Genomic DNA, 24,255 nt, shown 5'->3' on the forward strand with positions numbered 1-24,255 from the left:
GTGATTGATATATAAAACCTGAATTCCATTTTATTGATCTGCAAACATACACTCTAGTTATAAGCATCAGAATATTGGCATTCAGCGTGGTCACAATCGTTTAGGAAGCCAAGTGGCAATCCAAAGTTGGTTTGAACGTGGGGTCGGAACAGAGAGAATGAGATTCCTTAAATGTTCTAATACATCAGGCTAAGGTAGTTTGATTCCTTTTTTTCTGAGAAGGCGTGACTTGCCCGCTGGATTCAGAAATGTGTCAGGTGTTTTCATTGTGCACCTGTCCACCCATCTGTCCATTAGATTTCAGTCCACTGGCTAAAACACCTCTTGGCCTTGCCGGTGTGTAGGTGGTTACCACCAGCTTTTCTTTGTAGGACTTTCCTTTTGCTGTTTCCATGTCTGACTAAGTCCATCTTAAGTGATGCCATCTTTATCTTTAGATTTGGGAACACTTGTTTATTGGTTCATTCTAGTCTTGCTGAACTTGAATCTATTCTTTTTTGCTCAGGTGCTTTGTGTACCTCCTCTGTGATCCATTAAGGTACTGATCATAACATTTCTTTCTAGAGAAATCTGCTTTCAGTTCTTAGAAGCAGTTCGCTCAGGTACCCCAAACACAAAACATTAGGTCTACAAATGACTATAGACAGAAACATAATAAATAAAGTTGACCTCTTCAAGAATATGATCATCAGAGTTTTTACGGGGAACCTTCTTTGAGGAAAAAAATATACATCTTAATTTTACAGAGGGCAGTCTGGACACATTGCCAGCACCCTCCCAGGTTGGCAGAAGGGTCAGTGTCATGCAGGACAACACACCCTCTTCCGCCTGCAGCCCAAGGGATGCGTGTGATTTACAGTCTTCATGTGTCTGTAGAAATGGGTGTTTGTCCACAGTTCTCTTTCTTATGGCAATTATAAGACTGAAGAAATAGACGCTGGGTTAAAGTATCCTTTGGCTTGCTGAAAACTATGTGTATACATTGTTTTTAAGTTACAAATAAGAGTCATGTAAGTAGTAACAAGTTTCTTGCATATGATTTTAGCAAAATGATTACAATAATAATATTCTTATAAAATAGAAAATTTAAAAATCTAATTGCAAGTAATATTATACTTGGTGCTTAATGCATATATACATGTTAGTGGTGTATACTGCGTAGTTATGATGATTAAATAATTTTAAAAGTGATGCATATTTGTTTTAAGAATTCAAAGAGTGCAGGTATATACAAGAAAACAATAATAGAGTCGTCCGTGGGTGTTCGTTCCTGGAGCCCCTGCAGGTACCAGAATACTGGTAATACGTCCCTTGTATAAAATGGCCCTGGACGATGAATAGGGTCACTCTCCCATCTGCACAGCGCGGTTGAGAGACCCGGGGGTCCGCTGGGTCCTGTTCTGCAGAACCAACAGAACCATGCATTCTCCTCTGTTTACTCTAAGCTGTTTATAGGCACAAACATACGTCTTTAAACAAAAACGTGATTACAGGCCTTCCTCGGTATCCACAGGGGATGTGTTCCAGGACACCACCCGCATAACAAAATCAGTGGATGTTCAGTCCCTAAATCCCTCTGTCGGCCCTCGGCCCTCGTATCCGTAGGTTCCGCCTGTACAGATTCAAGCAACACACTACAGGATCCGAGGTCGGTTGAATCTGCGGATGCAGGACCCGCAGATGAGCAGGGCCGACGGTATACCAGATGCTTGCCTATTTTTAAGAGTTATGTGACATCACGTAGTATGGAGGACTAGCTAAAGGCTCATTAAACCTTCCTCCTATTGATCAGATGTTTCTAGAATTTTGCACCATAAATAATTCTGCAATAAACTCTTATAAAGTCATCTACTGTCCTTTAAATATATATATCACATCACATATGGTGCTAGAAATGTAGATACATGTTAAATTTCCTAAAAGGACTGTAGAAATTCACACTTCTCCTCACATAGGGTGAAAACTGTTTCTCTTTAAGTATGCCATTTCTGACAACTCCCTGCATTAAAGATCTTTTCATGTTTGTTGACTTTGTTCCTACTTCTGTTTGTTCACAACTTTTGTGTAATTTTTGTTGAATTCTTTACTTTTTTTATAAATCAGTTTGCATTCCAAATTTTTGCTAAGGATGTTAACATTTTCTCTGTTATATGTTACAAACATTTTCTTAGGTGCTTTTCAAAAGTTTTATTTAGATTTTATTTTAAATACAAAGAAATTTAATTTCATGAAGCCAAATCTTTCATTTGTTTTTATCAAATCTGGTTTCCTGTCTTGCTTATGAAGGCCTCCCCTATCCTCAAAGTAATATTAATTGTAGTTAAAATTTTCTTTGCATATTAATGCTTCTGGAGTTATACTTTTTATGAACATAACTTTATTTCTTCCTGATGGGTTGAATCAATACCATTTAATTAACAATCTATTTTCTTCCACTGAATTGAATTGAAGTTTCATATAAACTCGAATACTTCTTTGGACTCCTTAAACCATGTAATTGTTAATTATCTAATCCTTGACTGTGATCATACTGTTTTGATTATTATAACTATGTTGAAATTTATCATACATACCTGGTAAAATAATCTTCATCTTTCATTTACTTTCCGAAAATTTCATGGAAATTGTTACTTAGTAAATGCATTTTTATATTTTTATAAGAAAAATTTCAAACTTAAGAAAAGTAGAAATTATACTAAAATGTATACTCATACCCACATTCAAGAATTATTAACATTTTAACGTATTTTTTGCCTTTATTTTTTGACTGTGCCACTTCCTTGTAGATTATAGACATCATGACCCTTCATTTCCTTCATAGTGAATACTTAAAAAAGAAAAAGAATATTTCATCGTGTTTGTTTTCAATTAAAAATATCCACATTGGGATTTTGATTGCGGTTATATCGCATTTATTTCTTCACTTGTAAATGAGAGTATATTGGCTTCTCATCCAAAAGCATTGGCATGACTTTTTTTTTTTTTTTTTATGGATATGTTTTTTATTTGGACCATTTTACCTGCTACAAAGCAACACGTGCCCTTTCTCCCTCCAAACACACAGGACATGTGGATCTTAAACTGGCCATTGTAGGAGCAAGGAAATATACATATGTGAAACGACATCTTTTGCAATCGGCTTATTGTGGGACATCTTTGGCATGACTTTTTAGTCTTGAATAACATTTTATATAGTTTATTTACACAGATCCTATCACTTTTTTAGTTAAATTATACTGGTCATGTTATAAATTTTATCACTTGTGAATGTATTTTTTCCAGTTTCTAATGGAAATACAATTTCCAGTATAAAAAAAGTTATGAATTTTTATATATTTCTCAATTTTGCTTCATGTGTTTAGAAACTTTGTTATTAGGTGCTTCTACATTTGTGTATTTGTTATGTCTTCTCTATGATTTATCCTCTTGCCACTATGAAATTCTCTTTTTATTCTGGTAATACTTCTTGCCTTAAAGTTTTCTGTGTCTAATAGCCACACCAGCTTTCTTATGCTTACTTATTGGCATGTCATATTCTTGTCCAATCCTTTACTGTTACCCTATCTGCATCCTTATATTTTAAATGTGTCTTGTAATCAGCAGTAGTTGAGACTTTCAGTCGCTGCTTCCTTTAGGACTGTCAGTTCGTTTGCTTTTAGTGTAATTATATTTATGTTTGTCTCATTATCTTGTTTGTTTTCTCTTTAACCCTTTGTTCTTTGTCCTTCCTTTCCTGTCTTCATTGGAGTTAATGAAATGTTTCCTTTGTTGTTGTGTTCTATATCTTCTATTGGCTTTTATTGTTACGCTTGTATGTTTTCAAGTGGTTGCTCTTGAGTTTACATGAATCTGCATTTTTCAGTCCACCTTGAATTAATATTACTCCATTTCTGTACAATGTAACAACCTTAAAAAGACAGAATCCAGTTATGCCCAGTTTTGTCTTTTATGCTATTGTTGTTAAATATTATACTGCTACATATGTTGTATACACCACACAGGTTGCTAATACTTATTAAATAGTTAATTGATCATTAAAGAATTTTTTAAAAGAAAAAGATAATCTGTCATATTTTCTCATATATATACCATTTCCAGTGCTTTGCATTCATTTGTGTAGATCCAGATTTCCGTCTGGTAATTATTTTACCTCAGTCCAGACAGCAGATTCTTTCAGCCTTAGCTTATCGCCTTTATTTTGGCTTCACTTTTCGAAGATATTTTTGCTGGATTTAGGATTTTAAGTTGACCGAGTTTCTTTCAGCATTTTTAAGATGTTATTCAGTTGTCTTCTGGCCTCCATCTTTTTCTTTTTTCCCTGATGAGAGGTCAGCAGTCATTCTTATTGTTATTCTCCTATATGTAGCATGTCTTTTTATTCTGGCTGCTCTTAAGATGTTCTCTGTATCCTTGGTTTTTCAGCACTTTGTTTATAATGTGCCTCAGTGTCCTCCTTGTATTTGTCCTTCTTGAGTTCCTCTGAGGTTTCTGGGTCTCTGGGCTGCTGATTACAGTAAAACCTAGTAAAGTTTTAACCATTTCTCTTCAAATATTTTTTTCTGTCAACCCATCATTTTTCTTCTGCAACTCTAATTACACATATGATAGATCACTTAATACTGTCTTACAGGTTATTAGGGCTCTGAACTGTTTTTTCAGTCATTTTTCCTCCCTGTGCCTCAGTTTGGGTAATTTGGTATGATTTGCCTTTAATTTCAATGATCCTTTCTAATGTTCTCTCCAATCTGTTGTCAATTCCATCCAGTGATTTATTTTATATATTGTATTTGTCAGTTCTGAGATTTATTTGGGGTTCATTTTTATAGCTTCTATGCCTCTTTTAAAATTCCTGTCTCTTCACCCATTGTATCCAAGTATATATTTTCCTGGAGATTCTTTAGTATATCTATCAGTTACTTAACAATCCTTGTCTTCATTTCCATCAACTGAGTCCTCTATGGGTCTTTTTTGTGGACTATTTTTTTTTTTTTCTGAGTCATGGAACACATTTTTCTTTTTCTTTAGATGTCTAGTAATTTTTTAATTTATATGCTACATTGTGGATAATATGTATTCTCTTTTATCTTTCTGGATCCTGTTATCCTTCTCTGAAGATAATTGACTTTTATTCTAGTGGCCAGTTAAATTTCTCATGGAGTATCCTAAATTTATGGATATGTGCCTTAAGCTTTTTTTTTGTGGTTCTGTTTCTGTTTTGGCCTTGGTCCTTGGGTCCAGCCAAGGATTTGAGGGGAATATGAATGCATATTTGGGGACTATCACCTTTGTGGCTCTCTCCTTTCTAGGATTTTTCTCCTCAAATTCCATGTGCTCTGACAGCCCCAGATGCTAACCTTTCCACCATACTGTGACTTTTTGGGGGCTCTAAATGTCTCATACCCCAACTGAGCCATAATCTTAGCAGAAAAGCTAATAAATGTGGATTATGCCCAAAGGTTTTGAACCCCTTCCAGTTTCTGCTTGCTTGTAGGTACTCAATTGCCTTCAATGAGTTGTTTTTAAATTTTGTTCAGAATTTATTCCATCATTACTAAAATTCTAAAAATGTGTTTTCTAGCCATTTTATTATGTTTTCTGTGTCAGTTGAAAATATTCGTCTCTTGGATTTTCTAGGCATACTTTTACATCATCTACAGTTAAATATCATTCGTTCCACTTTTCTGATATTGATACCTATTTTGCTTTCTCATCTGACTGTATAATTAGAACCTACAAAACAATATTGGATTATGGTGAAAAAGCAAGTATATCTAATATGTGTTTGATTTTAATTGTAGTGATTTTAGATTTTAATTTTTTATGTGATATGTGATATTTTTTGGTAAATCATTTTCATCATGTATGAGTTTTTTTCTTCGTTTCTTGTTTATATTACTTTTTATTAGGAATTTTATCAAATTCATATTCAGATTTCAGTGATAATATGATTTTCCTAATTTCTGTGTTATTGATTTCTTATTTTATTAATAGATTTTTAAATTTCCTAATTTTGTGCTACCACTGAGTTCCTTGTACTCTAGTTTCCCATGGAATTACTTTTTTAATATGCTAAGGAAATCAATTTTTCTTTTTTTTTTTAGCAAGTTTGTATCGAATCCATTAATTGATATGTAGTTGTTTTTCTGTATGCTATCATAATTTGCTATTAAGATTATGATAGTTATGAAATTAAATTTCTCTCTGATATAGAAGCATTTAAATAACTAAAGGTATCCATTTGAGGAAGCTTAAATAATATTTATTTGTAAAACCATTACAGTCCGGCACATTTTTTTAATGGAAGATCTTTAACAAACTTTTTAATGTCTTTTGTGGTTTGAGGTTATTTTGTTGAGGTTGTTTTGGCTTTTCCATTTTATTTCACCTCTTGGTCAACTTATTTTGCTAGAAAATCATTTTTCCTTTAGACTTTCATATAAAATATTTACACAAATTATTCACACTTAAAATTTACTTATCTTACTATATCTGTAGTTATCTAATTTTCAATATTTTATATTTTTATTTCTCCCTTTGTTTCTTAATCAAATTTGCCCTTTCATTTTAATTATTCCTTTTTTACAAATTTACTTTTTAAAAATTTATCATTTCCTTCTTGTGTGTTTGCTCTTTCATTAATTTTAACTTTTATTTTTATGCCTTCTTTATACTTTAGTTGTTCCTTATCTTATTTCTCAAATTATGTAACAAAACATATTTATGTATTATTATCTGACTACTAATTGGACTGTACCCTGCAAGTTTTTGATGAAGCAGTCTTCTTTTTCTTAGTTTTCAGATAATTTTCATTTCTGTTTCCATTTCCTCATTGATGTAGAGGTTAATTTAAAAGAATTTCCTAATTTCCAAATACTTTGGGTATTTGCTTACTTTTTGTTTTGTTTCTAAGGATGCTACTTTGGATCCTTAGAAAAGGACCCAAAAGAGAATATGACGTATGAATTGTCATATATATATTCTAATTTTTTTATAAGATAAATGAGTGATTAAAGCAAAAATAATAATTGTACTAAGGTGAGGTATCATATGTAGAGATTAAATATATGAAAACAATAGCACAAAGAATGAGGGGTACATAGAATTTTAGTGTTGTAAGGTTCTTATGTTTGTGAAGGGTGAGAGTGAAGTGCTAAGTGGAACAATATTAAATTTATGTATGTGTTATAAGTATGTATATTGTAATGTATAGGAACCATGAAAAAATAAAAGTATAGCTTTTTTTAAAAAAAGAGGAAAAATGAATAATAGAAAGTACATTTTATTAGCCCACAATGCAGCAAACAGAAAGCAAATATGAAGACAGTAGACTTGAACCCAATCAAACTAACAATTAAACGTAAATGGATTAATACCTCAATTGAAAGCCAAAAATTATCAGACTTGATAAAATAACAGGACTTAATTATATGTTATATAAGAAATATACACTCTAAATAGGAAGACTCAGATAGGTCAAAAGTAAAATGATGGGAGAAGATATACCATGCAGACACCTTTAAAAAGCTGCGTGGCTGTAGTAGTATCAAACAAAGTTGTTTTGAAGGAAGAATACTGTGAGCCAGTAAGAGGGATAATTCACCATGACAGAAGGGTCAACACATAGAGAGAAATAACACTGCAAAATGTACGTGTGCACCTAATTAACAGAGCTGCAAAACACATGAAGGAAAGTCTCACAGAACAGAAAAGGAAACTAAACAAAACCATAGTTAGAGAGTTTTACATTTTTCTTTTAAATAATTTATAGAACAAGTACATAAAAATCTAAGGCAAAGGAAAAATCAACACTGTCAACATAACCTATTTTATATACACTGAACACTAAAAAATGACTACACATTCTTTTCAACTGCACATGGAATATTTATAAGATAGACTGTGTGCTGGTACCTAAAATAAATCTCAATAAATTTCAAAAGATTGGATTCATAGAATATTTTTTATTGTAATGGAAATAAAAATCACAATAACCTATGTAGAAAAGCCCTACATATGTGGAAATTAAACAACACACCTCTAAATAACTCATGTATCAAAGAAGAAATAACCAGGGAAATAAGAGAATATTTCAAACTGAATGATAGGGAAAACAAACTATCACAATTTGTAGGATTTAGCTAGAAGTTTATTTTTAAATGCCTGTGTTAGTCAGTGTTTTAAGATGACACCTTAAGCAGCTAGAAAAAGAAGAGTAAATTAAACCCTAACTTGAAATGAATAATCAAGAGAGGAGCAGAACAATAAAATGGAGAGCAGCAAACAACAGAGAAAACCAATGATGCCAATAGTCGGTGCCTTGAAAAGATGATTAAAATGTATAAAACCCCAGCAAGACTAAGTAAGGAAAAAGGAGAAAATACCAATCACCAATACTAACAGTAACAGAGAGGATATTGTTACAGAATGTGGGCAAAAAGAGGCAGTAAGAGATTAATATAAATAATTTTATGCTAATTTGAAACAGTTAAAAATGGAATAATTCCTTGAAAATTACAACTAACTGTACATGAACCAAGATGAAACAGAAAATCTGAATATCCCATTAAAGAAATTCTATTCTTAAACAGAAATTCTCCAGGACCTCATGGTTTCACTTGTGAATTCTATCAGACATTTATGGAAGAAATAATATCAATCTTACACAAAATGTTTCTGAAAATGAGACTACTACTTACCACTTTATTTTATGAAGCCTGAATAATACTGATACCAAAAGCTGACAAACACATTACAAAAACAGTAAATTAAACATCTATATTGATTGGCACGTATGCACTGCTATATTTAAAAGAAAATGCCTTTCCATGAAAAAAAATCTATATTCCTCATGGACATAGATCCAAAATTCATAACAAAGTATAACAAATTCAGTCACGTATTCAAAAGACAATATAACAAATGGATTTTATCTCAGGAATAGAAAAGTGGTTTAACATTTGCTAAATAATATAATTCACAGTAATAGAACAAAGAAATACCATATGATCATAGCCAGTGCATTATACTGAAAATAAGTAAATAAATAAACAAAATTAGAAAGGAAAAAGTAAATCTGTCTTTATTTTTAAATCACATTCCATCTACTAAAAAATTCCTCAGGAATCTCCAAAAAAATCTCCTAGAATTAATAAGTGACTTTAGCAAGTTCACAGGATACATTTAAAAATTAATTTAGTTTATATATGAATATTAATTGGAAATTCAAATTAAAGCAATTCCATTTGCAATATCATTTAAGAAATAAATTTAACAAATGATATAAAGTCTCTTAAAAAATAAATTTAACAAATGATATAAACTCATTTAAAAATAAATTTAACAAATGATAAAATACATAACATTTCCTGAGAGAAATAAAGAATACTAAATGACTGGAGAGATATATCATGATTATGAATTGCAACACTCAATATTGCTATCGATTCTCTACAAACATTCCTCCAAAACTGCAATTCTAGTCAAAATATCCACAGGCTACTTTTTGTAGAAAGTGACAAACCGACCTCAAATTTATATAGAAATACAAAGACCTAGAATAGTCAAAGCAATTTTGACAAAGCAAAGACAAATTGGAGGACTTATACTATCTGATTTCAAGACTTACTATCAAATAACAGTAATCAAGACTGGGTGTATTGGTGTTAGGGCAGACAAGTTGGGACAGATTGCAAAAGACCCATTCTATGTAGCCTGTTGACTTTCAGCCAAGGGGCCAAGATAATTCACCTAGGGAAAGGATAGTCATTTCAACATTGCTTTTTAATTACTGAGGTTTCAGTTGGATGATAGACTTAAATGTAAAAGCTAAAATTATAAAATTTTTAGAACAAAACATAGGAGAAAGTCTTCATGACCTTGCATAGGCAAAGATTCCTTAGCACACAAAAAGCATTAACCTTCAGAGATGTCCGTCAAAGGGTACAAACTCTCAGTTATGAGATTAATAAGTTCTGGGGATCTAAGGTACAGCATGGTGATTACACTTAGCAACACTGTACTGTACACTTGACATTTGCTAAGTGAGTGGATCTTAGGTTTTCTCACCACACACACACACACACAAAAGGTAACTGTGTAAGGTAATGGATGTGTTAATTAACTTAATTGTGGTAATCATTTAACAATGTATACATATATCAAATAATCACGGGTACAACCTAAATATATACAACTTTTTTTGGTCAGTCATGCCTCAATAAAGCTGGAAAAAGCAAAACAGAAAAGCACTAACCTTCAAAGAAACAAACAAATGATAGATCGTCTTCATCATACTAAAAACATATGATTTTCAAAACAGCTTTTAAGGAAATGAAAAGACAAGCCACAGAATGTGAGAAAATATTCTCAATATTTATGTTTAATAGCAGTCTTATATAACTCTTACAACTCAATAGTAAGACAAATAATCAAAGTAGAAATGACATGAAAAAATTTCCTTTTAAATTTATTTAAGAAAAAATGTGACTTACTTTAAAGGAGATTAAGTATGTTAGTACAGATGCTATCAAGTGAAATACAGTATGTGGAGTGTACTGTCTGACATGTGAGTGTGTTGTATCAGATGCTCTTGAGGGATCGGCCAGTAAGGAGTGGGAGAAGGGAGCAGAGACACCAAGGGAGACATCCAATTCCACAGCTACAGATTCGGTACCTTTCAGTGCCAAGCCTGGGGCGAGTGCTGGGTGTGCAGCAAAGAGCCAGAAGCCCCTGGCCCTGCTGTCTTGGTCCTTCCAGTCTAACAGGGAGATGGATGCGTCAACTAAATGACTCTACAACACATTAAAATAAACTTGTGTTCTAGAAAACTCTTATGGGATGAATTGTGTCGCCCCACGGATTCGTATGTTGAAGTCCAGATTCCCAGAATGCGACAGTATTTGGAGATAGGGCCTTTATAGAGGTGATTAAGGTAAAATGAGGCCATGTGGGTGGGCCCTAACCCAACATGACTGATATCCTTGGAAGAAATTTGGACAGAGATGTGTCAGTGGGGAGACCATGTGAAGACACAGGGAGAAGATGGCCATCTGCCAGCCAACAGGAGGAGCCTGGAAAAGATCCTTCCCTCATGGCCCTCAGAAGGAACCAACCCTGCCAACACCTTGATTTGGACTTCTGGCCTCTAAAACCATGAGACAATAAATTTCTGTCACTTAAGCCACCCAGTTTGTGGTACTTTGTTACAGCAACCCTAGCAAACTAATACGGAAGCTTAAGTGAGTTTTTGTCTTCTGCAATCAAAAGAGCCCAACTGACTCTGGGAGCAAATAGTCTTGAGTTTGGGAAGGCAAGAGCCTGGCCAGGCCTAGAGACTTCACGGGGCTTCCTGGGGGTGGGGGAGCCCCCGCCGTGTGTCTGTTTGGCTTCACTGTGCGCCGCATCCCCACTGCTTCCTCACCCCGGCCCACAATCCCTCCGACCCCAGACACTCATCTCCCCTCCTGGGTGGGGAGTAAGTGGGTGAGGAGACCCCCGCCTCCCCCCTGCCCGGTCATGGCCTCCCTGATGTTCTAACCCTGATCAGCTGTAACAGTCCTGCGGGAAGGGCTGGGTTCACCGCCAGGAAGAGAAACTCCAGGGATCCCACTTTCTGCTTCTGGGGATAAACGGGTGGAGTGAGATTCTCCAGCCCTGACTAATGCGAGGTTTCATGGAGGAAGGAAGTTGAGAGCGTCATAATGACCATCCTGAAGAGCAGTTGGGCGCGCATGTCCACTGCAGCATTCCCCGGAATCAAAATCTGCACGATTTGATCCTGTGTTCAGTCGCAGCTGCCGTGAAATAACACCCAAGCCATCAGAGCAGGGTGAGCTCAGTTTGTTTGGTAGGATATACTGTCTGAACCCATCTGGGCCTGGTGATTTCTGTTTTGGAAGGTTATTAATTATTGACTAAATTTCTTAAATAGATACAGACCTGTTTGGATTGTCTATCTCTTCTTGTGTAAGTTTTGGAAGATTGCATCCTTCAAGAAATTGATTCATATTATCTAGGTTACCAAATTTGTGGGCGTAGAGTTGTTTATAGTACTCCTTAATTATCCTTTGAATGTCCATGAGATCTGTAGTGACGTCCCCTTTTTCATTTCTGATATTAGTAATTTGTATTCTCTTTTTTCCTTAGTTAGACTGGCAACAGGCTTATTGCTTTTATTGATCTTTTCAAAGAGCCAGCTTTTAGTTTGGTTTATTTTCTCTGTTGATTTACCGTTTTCAATTTCATTGATTTCTGCTCTAATTCTTACTATTTCTTTTCGTCTGCATATTTGGATTTAACATGTTCTTCTTTTTCTAGTTTCCTGAAGTGGAAACTTAGATTTTTAATTTTACATCTTTCTTCTTTTCCCTTATATGCATTTAATGCTGTAAATTTCCTTCTAAACACTTCTTTCACTGCATCCCACAAATTTTGTTAAGCTGTGTCCTCATTTATGTTTAGTTATAAATATTTTAAAATTTCTCTTGGTTTCTTCTATGACCTGTGTGTTATTCAGAAGTGTTTTTTAATCTCTAAATATTTGAGGGTTTTCCAGCTATTTTTCTGTTATTGATATCTAGTTAATTTCATTGTTATCTAAGAGCATACATTGTATGATTTCTGTTCTTTTAAGTTTGTTAAAAAGTGTATTTTATGGTCTGGAACATGGTCTATCTTGGTGAATGTTCCATTTGAGCTTGAAAAGAATGTGTCTTCTGCTGTTGCTGGATGAAGCAATCTACAGATGTCAGTTGTATCATTGTTTGATGAAATTATTGGATTCAAATATGTCCTGATTTTCTGCCTGCTGGACCTATCCAATTCTGATAGAGGTGTGTTGAAGTCTGCAGCTATAGTAGTAGAGCTGATATACTTTTCCTTGCACTCTGATCAGTTTTTGCCTCACATATTTTGATGCTTTGTTGCTAGGGGAGTACAGGTTGAGGACAATTATACCTTCCTGGAGAATTGATCCCTTTATTCTTACGAAATGTTCCTCTTTATTGCTGATACCTTTCCTTGCTCTGAAGTCTATTCTGTCTGAAATTAATCTAGCTACTCCCATTTTCTTGTGAATAATGTTAGCATGGTATATCATTCTCCATCCATTTACTTTTAGTCTATATGTGTGTTTATATTTAAAGTGTGTTTCTTATAAACAACAAATATTCAGGCCTTATTTTTTGATCCACTCTGATAATCTCTTTTAATTGGTGTATTTAGATCATTGACATTTAAAGTGATTTTTGATATAGTTGCATTAATATCTGCCATACTTCTTACTGTTTTCTATTCTTCGCACTTGTTCTTTATTCCCAATTTTGTCTTCCACTTTTTTTCTGCCTTTTGCATAAAGACTTGGACGCAAATATTCACAGCAGCATTATTCATAATGTATCTAAACTAGAGGCAGCCCAAAGGTCCAACAACAGTGAATGGATAGACAGTTTCTGGCACTTATTCAGTGGAATATTGTACTATTAAGCAATAAAAAAATTAGAAACTACAGATTCATGCAACATCATGAATAAATCACACATTCATTATGTTGAACAAAACAGTGCATACTATGTGAAAACATTTTTACCAAATTCTAGAATAGGCCAAACAAATCAGTAGTGTTAGTGATTGCGGTAGAATTCAGGCTGGCAGTTGTTGGTGTTGGTTACGGGATATGGAACGGGGAAGGGCAGAAGGAGTGTCTGGGTCATGAAAACGTTCCCTGCCATCACTGGTCTGGGGGTTGGACTGTATACATTTTCACACTCATTGAACTGTATCTTTCAAATTCATGCATTTAATTCCATGTAAGTTACACCTAAGTTAAAGTATGAGCAACAAAAATATACAATCTAGAAGTATGATTCTGTGATAAAAGATGATATACTTTTGTTTCAAGTGTTTTGTTCTTAAACAAGGTAGAGTATGTCAATTATATCAGTAGGCCTTTAAGTGAAATCTTTAAAAATAATTAAATAGAATGGTCCTTAATTCACCAAATGAGACCAAATCTCATTTCTGTGAGGTGATTAGGTGTTGATGAGCTCATAGAAGCAGTTCACAGAATTCTGCATGGTACTGAGCCAGCTTTTAGTCTATTTTAGGATTATTAGTGAATTCAATATTCATGCATTTGACACGGCTTTGTTGGCCTTTCATAGATTTTCTTGTGAGGATTCCATAGTGATGTATGTAAGAAATTGCATAATTTGAGCCATTCTGCGTTGTCCTAGGAAATGGAAGGCATGGAGTTCAGCCACAGGGGGATTTTACAAAGGCTCAGGGCTGCCCTCGCTGTGGGAAATGTTTATCTTCTCCTTTCCATTCTCTAGAACCTTTACTACACTTGAGTTAACACAGACATCATTTCTCCTGTGACTAGGATACATATTCCACCACCTCTGTCATAGACACAGGTTCGCTCCAAATGTTCCGTACATGGCATCATCTATAACTTGACAGCTGTTTCTCCAGTGAGAGCTGCTGTGTGTGGAAATAGCTCCATTGAGCACTGTACCAAGTGGACAGATATCATCTCCAAATTAGGCTAGTTTTTACATCTAGCTCCTTGTTTTCTTGCTCTAGCAATTTCTGCTTGAAAGAAACATGGCAAGGGCTCTCTTTCCTGACTCTGCTGGCACATTCACGGGGCAGGTGCCTCCAGGGCTGGCTGGTCCACATTCACGGTAGCCGGGGGTTCTCTGCATATGGCTTAAAAAGGATGCGTCTCCAAAGCTGTTTTCTATCTATTAGTTAATGTGCAGTCTATAAGCTGGAAATATACTTTTGAATAAAGTTTATTCTGTTATTTTACTGTTTATCTTTGCTTGACAGCGTGGTATCGTTCTTTGATTGTGAATTCTTGTTCTCTTCTGGGACTCTGTTCCAGCAGCAGTTTCTGGTGCAAGCATTTACTTCAGCCCACTAATGTTTTTCTCCTCTTATGTAAATAACCAATTTAGTTTAGTTTGTTTTATACCTTTAATAAATTATTTATCTGCTATTCGAATTTTCATAGTTAAATATATGATTATATTTCTTAGAAGATAATTGTTAGGGATAGTAATTGTAATTGCTCCGATAGATAGTTAATAAATGACAGACATGGCCTCTCCCTTTATACCTGGAATTAATACTAAAACACAAAAGATGCTACCATTCGTCTGAGGACATCAATGGCAGACTTTGGCCAAGAATGAAGTTACCTAATATCTAGAGAAGTGCAGCCTTTATTTAAATTAAAAATCGCTGTATTTCTAAACCGTAAGCAGAGAGATTAACGTAGTACTTACAAGAGCATTTTATTTAGTTACATGTGCATATCCATGTTAAGCCTAAAAATGTTTAGATGGATTATTTTTTCTTCCCTACCAATTATTTGGTAAAAAATTAATATTTAATATTAATATTTTTCATAACAATTCTCAAAGTATTGATATTATCTTTATTTATTTTGTGATATTTTTGTGTTAAAATCAGGGTGACCAGACTCCCTAGCTGGTCTGGATCATTCTCAGTTAATACCTGTTGTCCTGATATAATTAATATTAGTGCTCACTTTCACTCTCAAAACTCTTTTGTCTTAGACATAAATTATAACAGTATAATGTCCTGTTGAGCATATCAGAGGACAGAATGCCATATGATGGAAGTAATTGCATTCCAGGCTTTTGTCCACTTGTTGGGTCCAGAGTTACGGGTAACTGTGACGCTGCTGAGCATGTAGGAGGGGTTCAGTATTTGTCAAGCAAACAAATAATCCAAAACGACAAAAAATGAAGAGTGTAGGTTTCATAATGTGATCTTATATTCTTCTTATGTCTTCGTTGGCATTTTGTGTCCTGGTAATTTGCCAGTATTTTACATGTACTGATGAAGCTGGAAATCTGCCCTTCCTGGCATCCAGTCCTTTCTAAAAAAGGACAGTATCATGTCAGATATCTCAACTCTCTGGGCTTTTTTTCACAAGTATTCTCTAGAGCATGACAGATAATCATTTTATATCAAAAGATATAGTGTATTCTGAATGAAGCCAGACGGCCGCATGTGCATTAAGTGTTTTATCAGTTAGGAAAGCGTTTAGTTTACAGAAGATAAATCCTAATGACTAGTGTCTTAAAATGTAGGGTTTTATTTTTTATCCTATTGTAAAGAGTCTGAAGATAGGTAGTTGCTGGCTTAAGTTCAGCTGCCCAGTGATGCTTTCGCGACACCAGGCTCTTTGTGTTTTTTTCTGCTCCATCATCCTTGGCTTGTTGGCCTCTTATTGGTCTTTTACTCTTGGGTCATCTGGACTTTACCCAGATCATTCTCTCATTTTATGGCGCTCTCAGTCTTTGTTCCACTCGGTCTGGAGCTGAATGTCACGTAATCTCTTCCTCATTGCTGGGAGTCCTAATATTCTGACACTTCTTCCCTACCTTTTGTCCTTACCACTGGTCCTTGCCACCTGCCCTTGACATTTACTATTATGTCTTTTTTAAATTTAATTTTTATTTTATATTGGAGTATAATTGATTTACAATGTTGTGCTAGTTTCAGGTGTACAGCAAAGTGATTCAGTTATACATATACACATATCCATTCTTTTTCAGATTCTTTTCCCATATAGGTTATTACAGAGTCTTATATTGAGTATAGCTCCCTGTGCTATACAGTAAGTCCTTGTTGATTATTTTATATATAGTATGTATATATGTTAATCCCAAACTCCTAATGTATCCCTCTCCCCCTTAACTTGACATGCCCTTAACATTGACTATTATGTCTTGTATGAACTTGACTTTGTAGCCACAACTGTGCTTAAAAATATTAGGTAATTTTATTATTTTTTATTTTGAAAATGAAGCAACCAGAGACTAGATATGTATGAAAGTCATTGCTATGTGTCTTTCAAAATCAGATGAGTGACTCACTTTTATATTAGACATACATACAGTTTTATTTTTACAAATATCTCACATTTAGTAATGAGTATATTCTTTAAACTTTTTAAATAACAGAGCCTGCCAAGTGATTTTAGGGCCCCAGAAATGAATTATTAGATAAGTTTAAATCTAATTTATAAAAGGGGACTTGCTAGTGACATAAAAGATGGAGAGGAGGAGAAATAAAGTGCACCAAAAAGAGAAAAAGAAATTGTAAACTAATTTATTCCTTCACTGAAAATGTCCTTCAATACTCTTTCCCTAACCACAGTTAAACCACAGTTAACCACAACTAAAATGAATGTCACATTTGGAAACCAGCTCTGGACTCAAAGCAAGGGTAGGCAAAGGGTAGCTTAGTTTTTCACTGAAACAACTAGTGATCATTGCCTCCTTTTGACAAAAACTGAACAGAGCATCCATAGAAATCAGAGCACTATTCTTGAATAACATCATCTTTCTTAATGGAGGAAAACATATAGTCTTGCCTAAGGACCACTTTAGCAAACATTATAAAAGATCAAATGTTTTTTAAGTTATGAAATCAAGTTAAAGTATCCTTTTAAATGTTAAAATGACAAATATATGAGTTAGTAGTAGCTTTTATAATTTTTATTTCCATGTATTTCATGTTGGAATTGCCTTCCTAAAACATGTATTTAAAAAATCAACTAAGTGCAGAATTTTATCCTTAAAAGCTTTCGGAAATATATGAATGAAAATGTTTATTCTCTTAATCTCAGGGAATATTTGTACCCTTCAAAGACATTCCTTTGCCACCATTCTTCCGAAGTCTTTCCTTAATTTAGATTTAGGTGCATATCAAAGAAAGGGTACGTTAAACGCTTGACCAATTCTTTAAACAATTCAGAAACAGAGCTAGAAAAGATGTACGCTTTCACACGGCTACTGCTCTGTACTTTGTTCGTGTGGTTTCCTTTATTCTTAGACCTTAATGCAGTTTCCTGTAGCATTTTGTCAACGTGACACCAGTGATCTGTCTTTACCTGCAGTAGTAAATGTACGAGGGCCTCGTTCTGCTAGGTGTGTTTTATGTTTCAGCCGAAGAACTTGAAATGTAGGGAAACTAATTTCTAGCGTGAAATCACTGATGTCTTCACTTGATTTAAAGTAATACAGAGTTGCCCGTGTTAGGAGGTCAGAGTCATCAACTCTGGGAGTAACACAAGGATTCTGTTAGGCAAAGAAATTTTAAGTTAGAATATGTTTTTAATAACAGCAAATCCCTCTGAGACACATTTGCCCAAGACTGATTCTGCATTGACATATAATTTTGTTTTCTCTCTTCTTAATGGTGTTTTTCAAAAAGCAACACAGGGTTCCACAAAAACAAGAATTGAGAACTTAAAGTGTATTGAGTGAGATCATCACTATATCATGCTGATGTTTATATTAAAGAGTTATTATTTGTGTCTTTGGAAACAGCAAGATTCTAAAATCTTATCTATGATTTTGGTTCTGCACCTGTTCAAATAATATTCTCAGAATCTACAGCATCCTTAGTCCAGTTTAATGTTTAATAAATTAACCAAAATAGGTCATATTATGAGAGAAGTACAGTAGTTTTTATAGACATGATTTAAGTTAGTACAGTGATTTAAAATGCCTTGAAGATAAGTTTTAAAACCAGAAAAAAAATCATTAAAATGATAATTTAAGGGAAAACGGATTTAACCTAGTCTCTTTTCACATGCTATGTATGACCTAATTTTAAAATAAAACAAAGGGATTAAAATAAAGCTAGATGACAGTTTCTAAGGAAAACATCCACTTGTATACCCCCAAGTGCTTGCTTTTTATTTAACCACTTGACGCCACTTTACTGACCTGCTCTAACAGTTACAATTAAGATGCCTCCTGATAGAAGTCTGGTCTTTGATCACCTCTTTCTACATGCACACTCTAAGATAAGCAGGACCTGCATTTGTTTTCTTTTTTTTCTGTTGTTTTGGTGACAATCTTGTGCCGGGTCCCCAAAGCCTAATGGCATAGATTTTCTTAGATTAGTAGAAATGTTGGCTTTAAATTCATTTTTCTATTTCTGTGCAATTTAATATTTAAATGGTTCAAATTTCAAATGTATTTTTCTGTGTGAACAACAGCTTTTTAGCGCCCACTCTGGGCGCCCATGTGCTGGGCGGCCTGCTTTTGGCCCCCAGATCCACTAAGCTCGTCTTCCACTTTGACCCTCAGGGGCAAGTCACTCAGCTCCCTCGCCCTCCCTCCAACTTCCATCTGGATTCAGCCACGGGTGGCGTTGACAAGAGATCAGAGGGCAGGAGGAGAGAAGAGTTGGTGTGTTCGTTTCCCTCGCTTCTTCCTTGTGGGTTCCCGGTTTAATAGCGCTTCTGGGGGCAAGACCTCAGGCCCTTGCTAGCTGTCCTTCGTCCCTCCAGGCCCAGGGTGGGGACCTGCCCACTATCCCTGGCCCTAAGTGCCTTACTATTCCTTCGTTTCCCACCAGGCCATGTGAATAGTCCCTTCAGTCAATCCTCCAATTCTCCTGGGTGTGTCATCTGTTTCATGTCAGGATCCTGGCTGATATAATCTTGTATTGAAGTAGGTATTAAAGTTACTGTGTTTTACAACTGGGCTATGTTTCTTAATTTTTCTCCCACTTAAAGACTTAGTTGGTATGTGGGAGGTTGCAATGAGGTCAGAGCCTAGTAAACAGTGAGGGTGGAGAATCAGAGGTACTGAGTATTACATTTCCAGCTCACTGTGGAAATCCAGCCAGCCTTTCAGTCTTTTTGAATTCCAGTTATTCACACAAGTGAGAAATTGTAATAATAATCATACGAGAATTCATTCTTTATTTATCTTCACGGCGCTACCTGAAATCTTTTGTAAAGTTGCTTATATGTTTCACCTGCGTGGTTCTCCTTCTCTTCCAATAGGACATCGTATCCTTGGCTAACTAACTTTACAGAGTCTGTGGCATGGGATGAGGGGAGCAGGGGAGGGGGCAGTGGGGGGAGAGCTGGGGCTTCCTTTTTGGCCACCAGTAACTCACCTGAAATCCTGCAGGCTGTGTGGTTTCTTTTCTCTCCCTTTTGTAAAGTTCTGTGATTCCGTGATCGTGGGATGTGGGAAGAGAATTTTAAAATAGGCTGGCACTGGGAAGGCAGACGTACGCACTGGCGAGGGGCGCTCGCTTTCAGGTCGGAACCTCTGCTCACCTGTGACAGGTCCTGTGTTTTAAGCTGCTCTACCCGGTCTGGGATAATGCTGGGGGGTGGGGAGAAGGGAGGAGGGACAGACAGGGTGAGAGATGTCTCTTATCGTAACTCCTGTGGATGTTAACGTATTTCAACTTGGCTCTGCCTCTAACGACTGTGACCCTCCTACTTTCTTTGTCTCCACTACTGTCACCTTAATTCAAACTGCCGTCCTCGCGCATCTGGACTGCCGTGTGTTCTCCTAAACGGCCTCTCAGCAACCTCCCTCCCCCTACAATGCTACAGTTCATCCTCCTCTGGGCAGAGCTGAGGGATCTCTTTAAAAGTGTGTCATGTCCCTCTTCTACCCACAGCTGCCAGCATCTCACCGTCAGACTTGGTCCTGTCGTGTCTGGAGACTTAGCAGTGGCCTGGCACCACCTCGCTCCTGCGCTTCTGCCAGACTGGCTCTCTCGCTGTTCCTCCAGCACACCTCACCTATTCCCATGTCAGGACTTGTACGCACACTGCCGTCTCTACTGGACTCTCTCTCTCATCTTCATATTTTTGCCTCTCTTAAAATATTTATTTATTTATTTGTTTGTCTGTTTGCACTGGGCCTTAGTTGCGGCACGTGGGCTCCTTAGTTGTGGCATGTGAACTCTTAGTTGCGGCATGCGTGTGGGATCTAGTTCCCTGACCAAGGATCAAACCCGGGCCCCCTGCCTTGGGAGCGTGGAGTCTTATCTTCCCTGCACCACCAGGGAAGTCCCCTAAAATATTTTTTATATAGACTTGTTGGGTGAAAATCTCTACCTTATTTTCTACTTCTCCCCGTTGGAACATTAGTTCTACAAGAGCAGTGCGTATTTTGTTTATTATTTTCGCCGTGCCTGATACATACAGGCATTCAAAACTTTTTGGAATAAATGAATGTAGTCAACACCCCCCCCCCAGAAATTACCCCCGTAAGAACCATCTGTGATAGAGGCGTTGTGTTGGCCTCTTACTGCAGTGCTCTTAGTGAGGAGGCTTTGCAAGATCATACCAAGAGCACAGTTGGCATAAACTCCGTCCCTTTCACAGTTGGTTATTGGAATACGTTACGAATTAGGTCTCTATACCATTAGGTCTATATTCCACTCCTAGAAAGAAATAAAACAATTCCAGTTCTATTAAAGGCATTTAGTACAAATTTTCTTATCTGTATTATTTTTTACTGGTTTGGTTAACAGTAAAATACTCTTAAATTGTTTTGTCTAAGTAATTTTGATAGTGAAATCTAAATGATAACTAGGTTATAAACTTTTCAACCCTAGTAGTAGCAATGCTACCTATGGAATCATATCCAGTGAGAAAACTGGCTCCACATGCTTTCCAGTGCCCAGTTCTATTAACATTTTTTCATAGATTTATGAGATAAGAAATGTTTTATGAGATAAAGCTTATTACAATATTTAGCCAAAAGAAATAAATGCTGATTTTTTTGTGTGAATGTAGATTGAATGAGATTGAATTATTTCTATCTCATGAAATAATTATTTGTTAATAAAATAATCATTTTTTTATGTTCTATTTCTGTTTAAATGAATTTATCTGTTGAGCAAACAGATAATATACTTGTTGCTTTAGAAGCCCAAATGCAGAAATAAATATTCTTCTTTTAAACCACAAAGTGCTTAGGAAACTACCTCATCAAGAAACCATGGGGTTTCCTGATCATTTTAAGGGATTTGCATCTTCACATGGCATCTGTTTTGGGGTCACAGGATGGGTACACGTAAGTCTCATTGACGTTTTTAAAGTTATCTAGTCTTCCCTGTTAGAGACATGATACCCTTTTGACATGTGTCCTTAACGAAAAGTAAAGTTGTAGAAGATACCATTTAATTAGGCTAATGGGCTAAATGAAATTGGCTGATGGGAAATGAAAGAACCTTATGAGTGATTGGCATCAAAGGAACCTGCCTTAGGGAACACCACTAAATCAGAGACTCTGCCCACGCGACAGACAGATGCTCTTACTATGCTGTGGGCCTGTTGGGCAGGCTCAGGACCCAGGGAGTACTGTGTCCACAGATGGGGATTGTCTGTGCACCTCCAGGAAATAAGGCGGCCTTGAGCAGCCGTGGAGTCCTCAGACGCATTAGAATTTAGGTAGGAGCTGGACTTATGACATCTTCTCACTTGTTATGTGGTTTTGTGTCTTTCTCGATAATTTGCCTTTTATTATTATGTAATTTGCTTTGTAAAAGTTAATGTCAGTAAGATTAAAAGCTCTTAATAACTAGTACTTAGTGCCACCATTAAGTGTAGACTTCATTTAGGGTAACCGCATGTCACTAGACCAGATGCATCAAAATTATAGGGGATATGTCTGTTTGAATTCTTCTAAGCAATTTTTATCTTTCTCCAAGAGGAAATATTAAACCAAACCATATTTAGAATAAAAAAATCAGACCTAGAACACATAGCTGTGAGTGCAAAGCAATTGAAAAGAAAACTCCTTTCAGTTGGGAAGTTGGAGCTTGTAAAGTGTTTGGAGACATCACCTTTCTCTGCAGGTGGGGAGATGGGAGAGAATTCTGGAAATCTACATCTACTCTGGCCTTGTCTTGAGCCAGTTATACCTTGAAGAAATCATTTCATTTGCACCTCAGGGTTTCCTTATATAAAACAAAAGGATTGGGACTTTTTTCTTCAAGGTTTCTTCTCACTCTAAATTTCCAAAATTCCATGAAAGTCAAAATCTGGTTTGTGGCAGTAAAATATAGCAGGGGATTTAGATGGCATCAGGGCCATGCCCACATAATATTTTATTTCAACAGTAACAATCAGGCAGCAGGAACACAGGATATACTCTTCGTAGAACTAGGGACAGAAGTGACTGATGTTCTTACAATTAAAGCTACACTGTTCTTTAATCCTTTATTTTCTTGCCTGTTAGTTGTATCTGCTCTGTAACACTATCGTTCCCCCATCATGAAGCGATGCCCCCTTTAGGCCTCTCTCACTCCTGAAAATACAGAAGTCTTTCCAGTTGTTCTTATAAATTTGCAAATGCTGCAGTGACCAGTTTTATATTATTGTGTTCTAGAGACCGTGTCATTGGTTTAATGATGACTGCCTGTGATCTTTGTTCTGTGACAAAACTGTGGCCAGTAACAAAATTGACGGCGAACGATATATATGCAGAATTCTGGGCTGAGGTATGTCCTTGATTTTTATATGAACATAGATAATATCAAGAAATGAGAAACAATTGGGAAGAAATTAAATATATGGATAATTTAGTAACAGTATCTTAGTTGCTCATGTTGCTAGTTACTTAAAAAAACTATTGTTTAGCATTTATACAGGTATGAAGTAAGAACAGTCATTCTGTAACATCTGACTTGAATATGTGTGTAAATTCTCTGATCTCCACTGAAATAGTTCAGGAACTGATTCCCTGAACAGTAGTGCAACAGTTTTCCTTATTTAATAGCCAATCTTTTGTCATCCATCCAATAAACCGCATTAGGCCATCTCTTTTATGGCAGCCACTGGAAAACGTACTAAGAGGGACCCACAATATCACGGGCTTTATGTGCCTGCAGCTAGAAATTCGAGAGACTAATCACGTTGTACCGTAGAAACTGAGATTATGTAAATATACCAAATGGTCAATTCAGCTGCAAATTATGACTTCTGTGGAATATGTGGGATGTTAAGCCATGAATTCCTGACATGTGAAACAACCATGTGAATTACTTTCATGAATACCTTTTCTAGACTGAATTATCCAAATTATCAGAAACATGTGTTTACTCCTTGATTTGCCATGAGTAAGTAGAATATAATTCTCCTATTCAAATGAATCCACAAATACTTAGATCCCTGCATATTCAAAGATTATGGAAAAAAAAAAACTGTAAAGTGTTTGTGCACCTCATTTGTTCTGAAGAAGTAAAAGTAAATTTGGAGGACAAAAAGTTCGGTAGTCGATGGTTCAAACCATAAATCTCATCCATGTAGAAGAATGGATGTAAAAAGCAAAAAACAGTAAATCATTCAGCTAACGATTAGTAGAAATAGTCTATAATGTTGATCTGTCTTATAATTGTAAAGCCGAAGAATTTTTATTGGGTGAGGACCACAGGCCTTGAGTT

General features: G+C 35.8%; 1 protein-coding gene across 1 annotated transcript in view; it reads left to right on the forward strand.

The window, feature by feature from the left end:
• The window catches only part of PDE10A (phosphodiesterase 10A), a 305,951-nt gene that overhangs the window by 267,237 nt on the left and 14,459 nt on the right, over window positions 1–24,255 (forward strand). Inside the window, 1 exon segment of the mRNA XM_036871540.1 lies at window positions 23,202–23,313. Coding sequence (XP_036727435.1) covers window positions 23,202–23,313 — 112 coding nt within the window.

Source organism: Balaenoptera musculus, chromosome 12 (genome assembly GCF_009873245.2).
Source record: "Balaenoptera musculus isolate JJ_BM4_2016_0621 chromosome 12, mBalMus1.pri.v3, whole genome shotgun sequence".
Classification (NCBI taxonomy): Eukaryota; Metazoa; Chordata; class Mammalia; order Artiodactyla; family Balaenopteridae; genus Balaenoptera; species Balaenoptera musculus.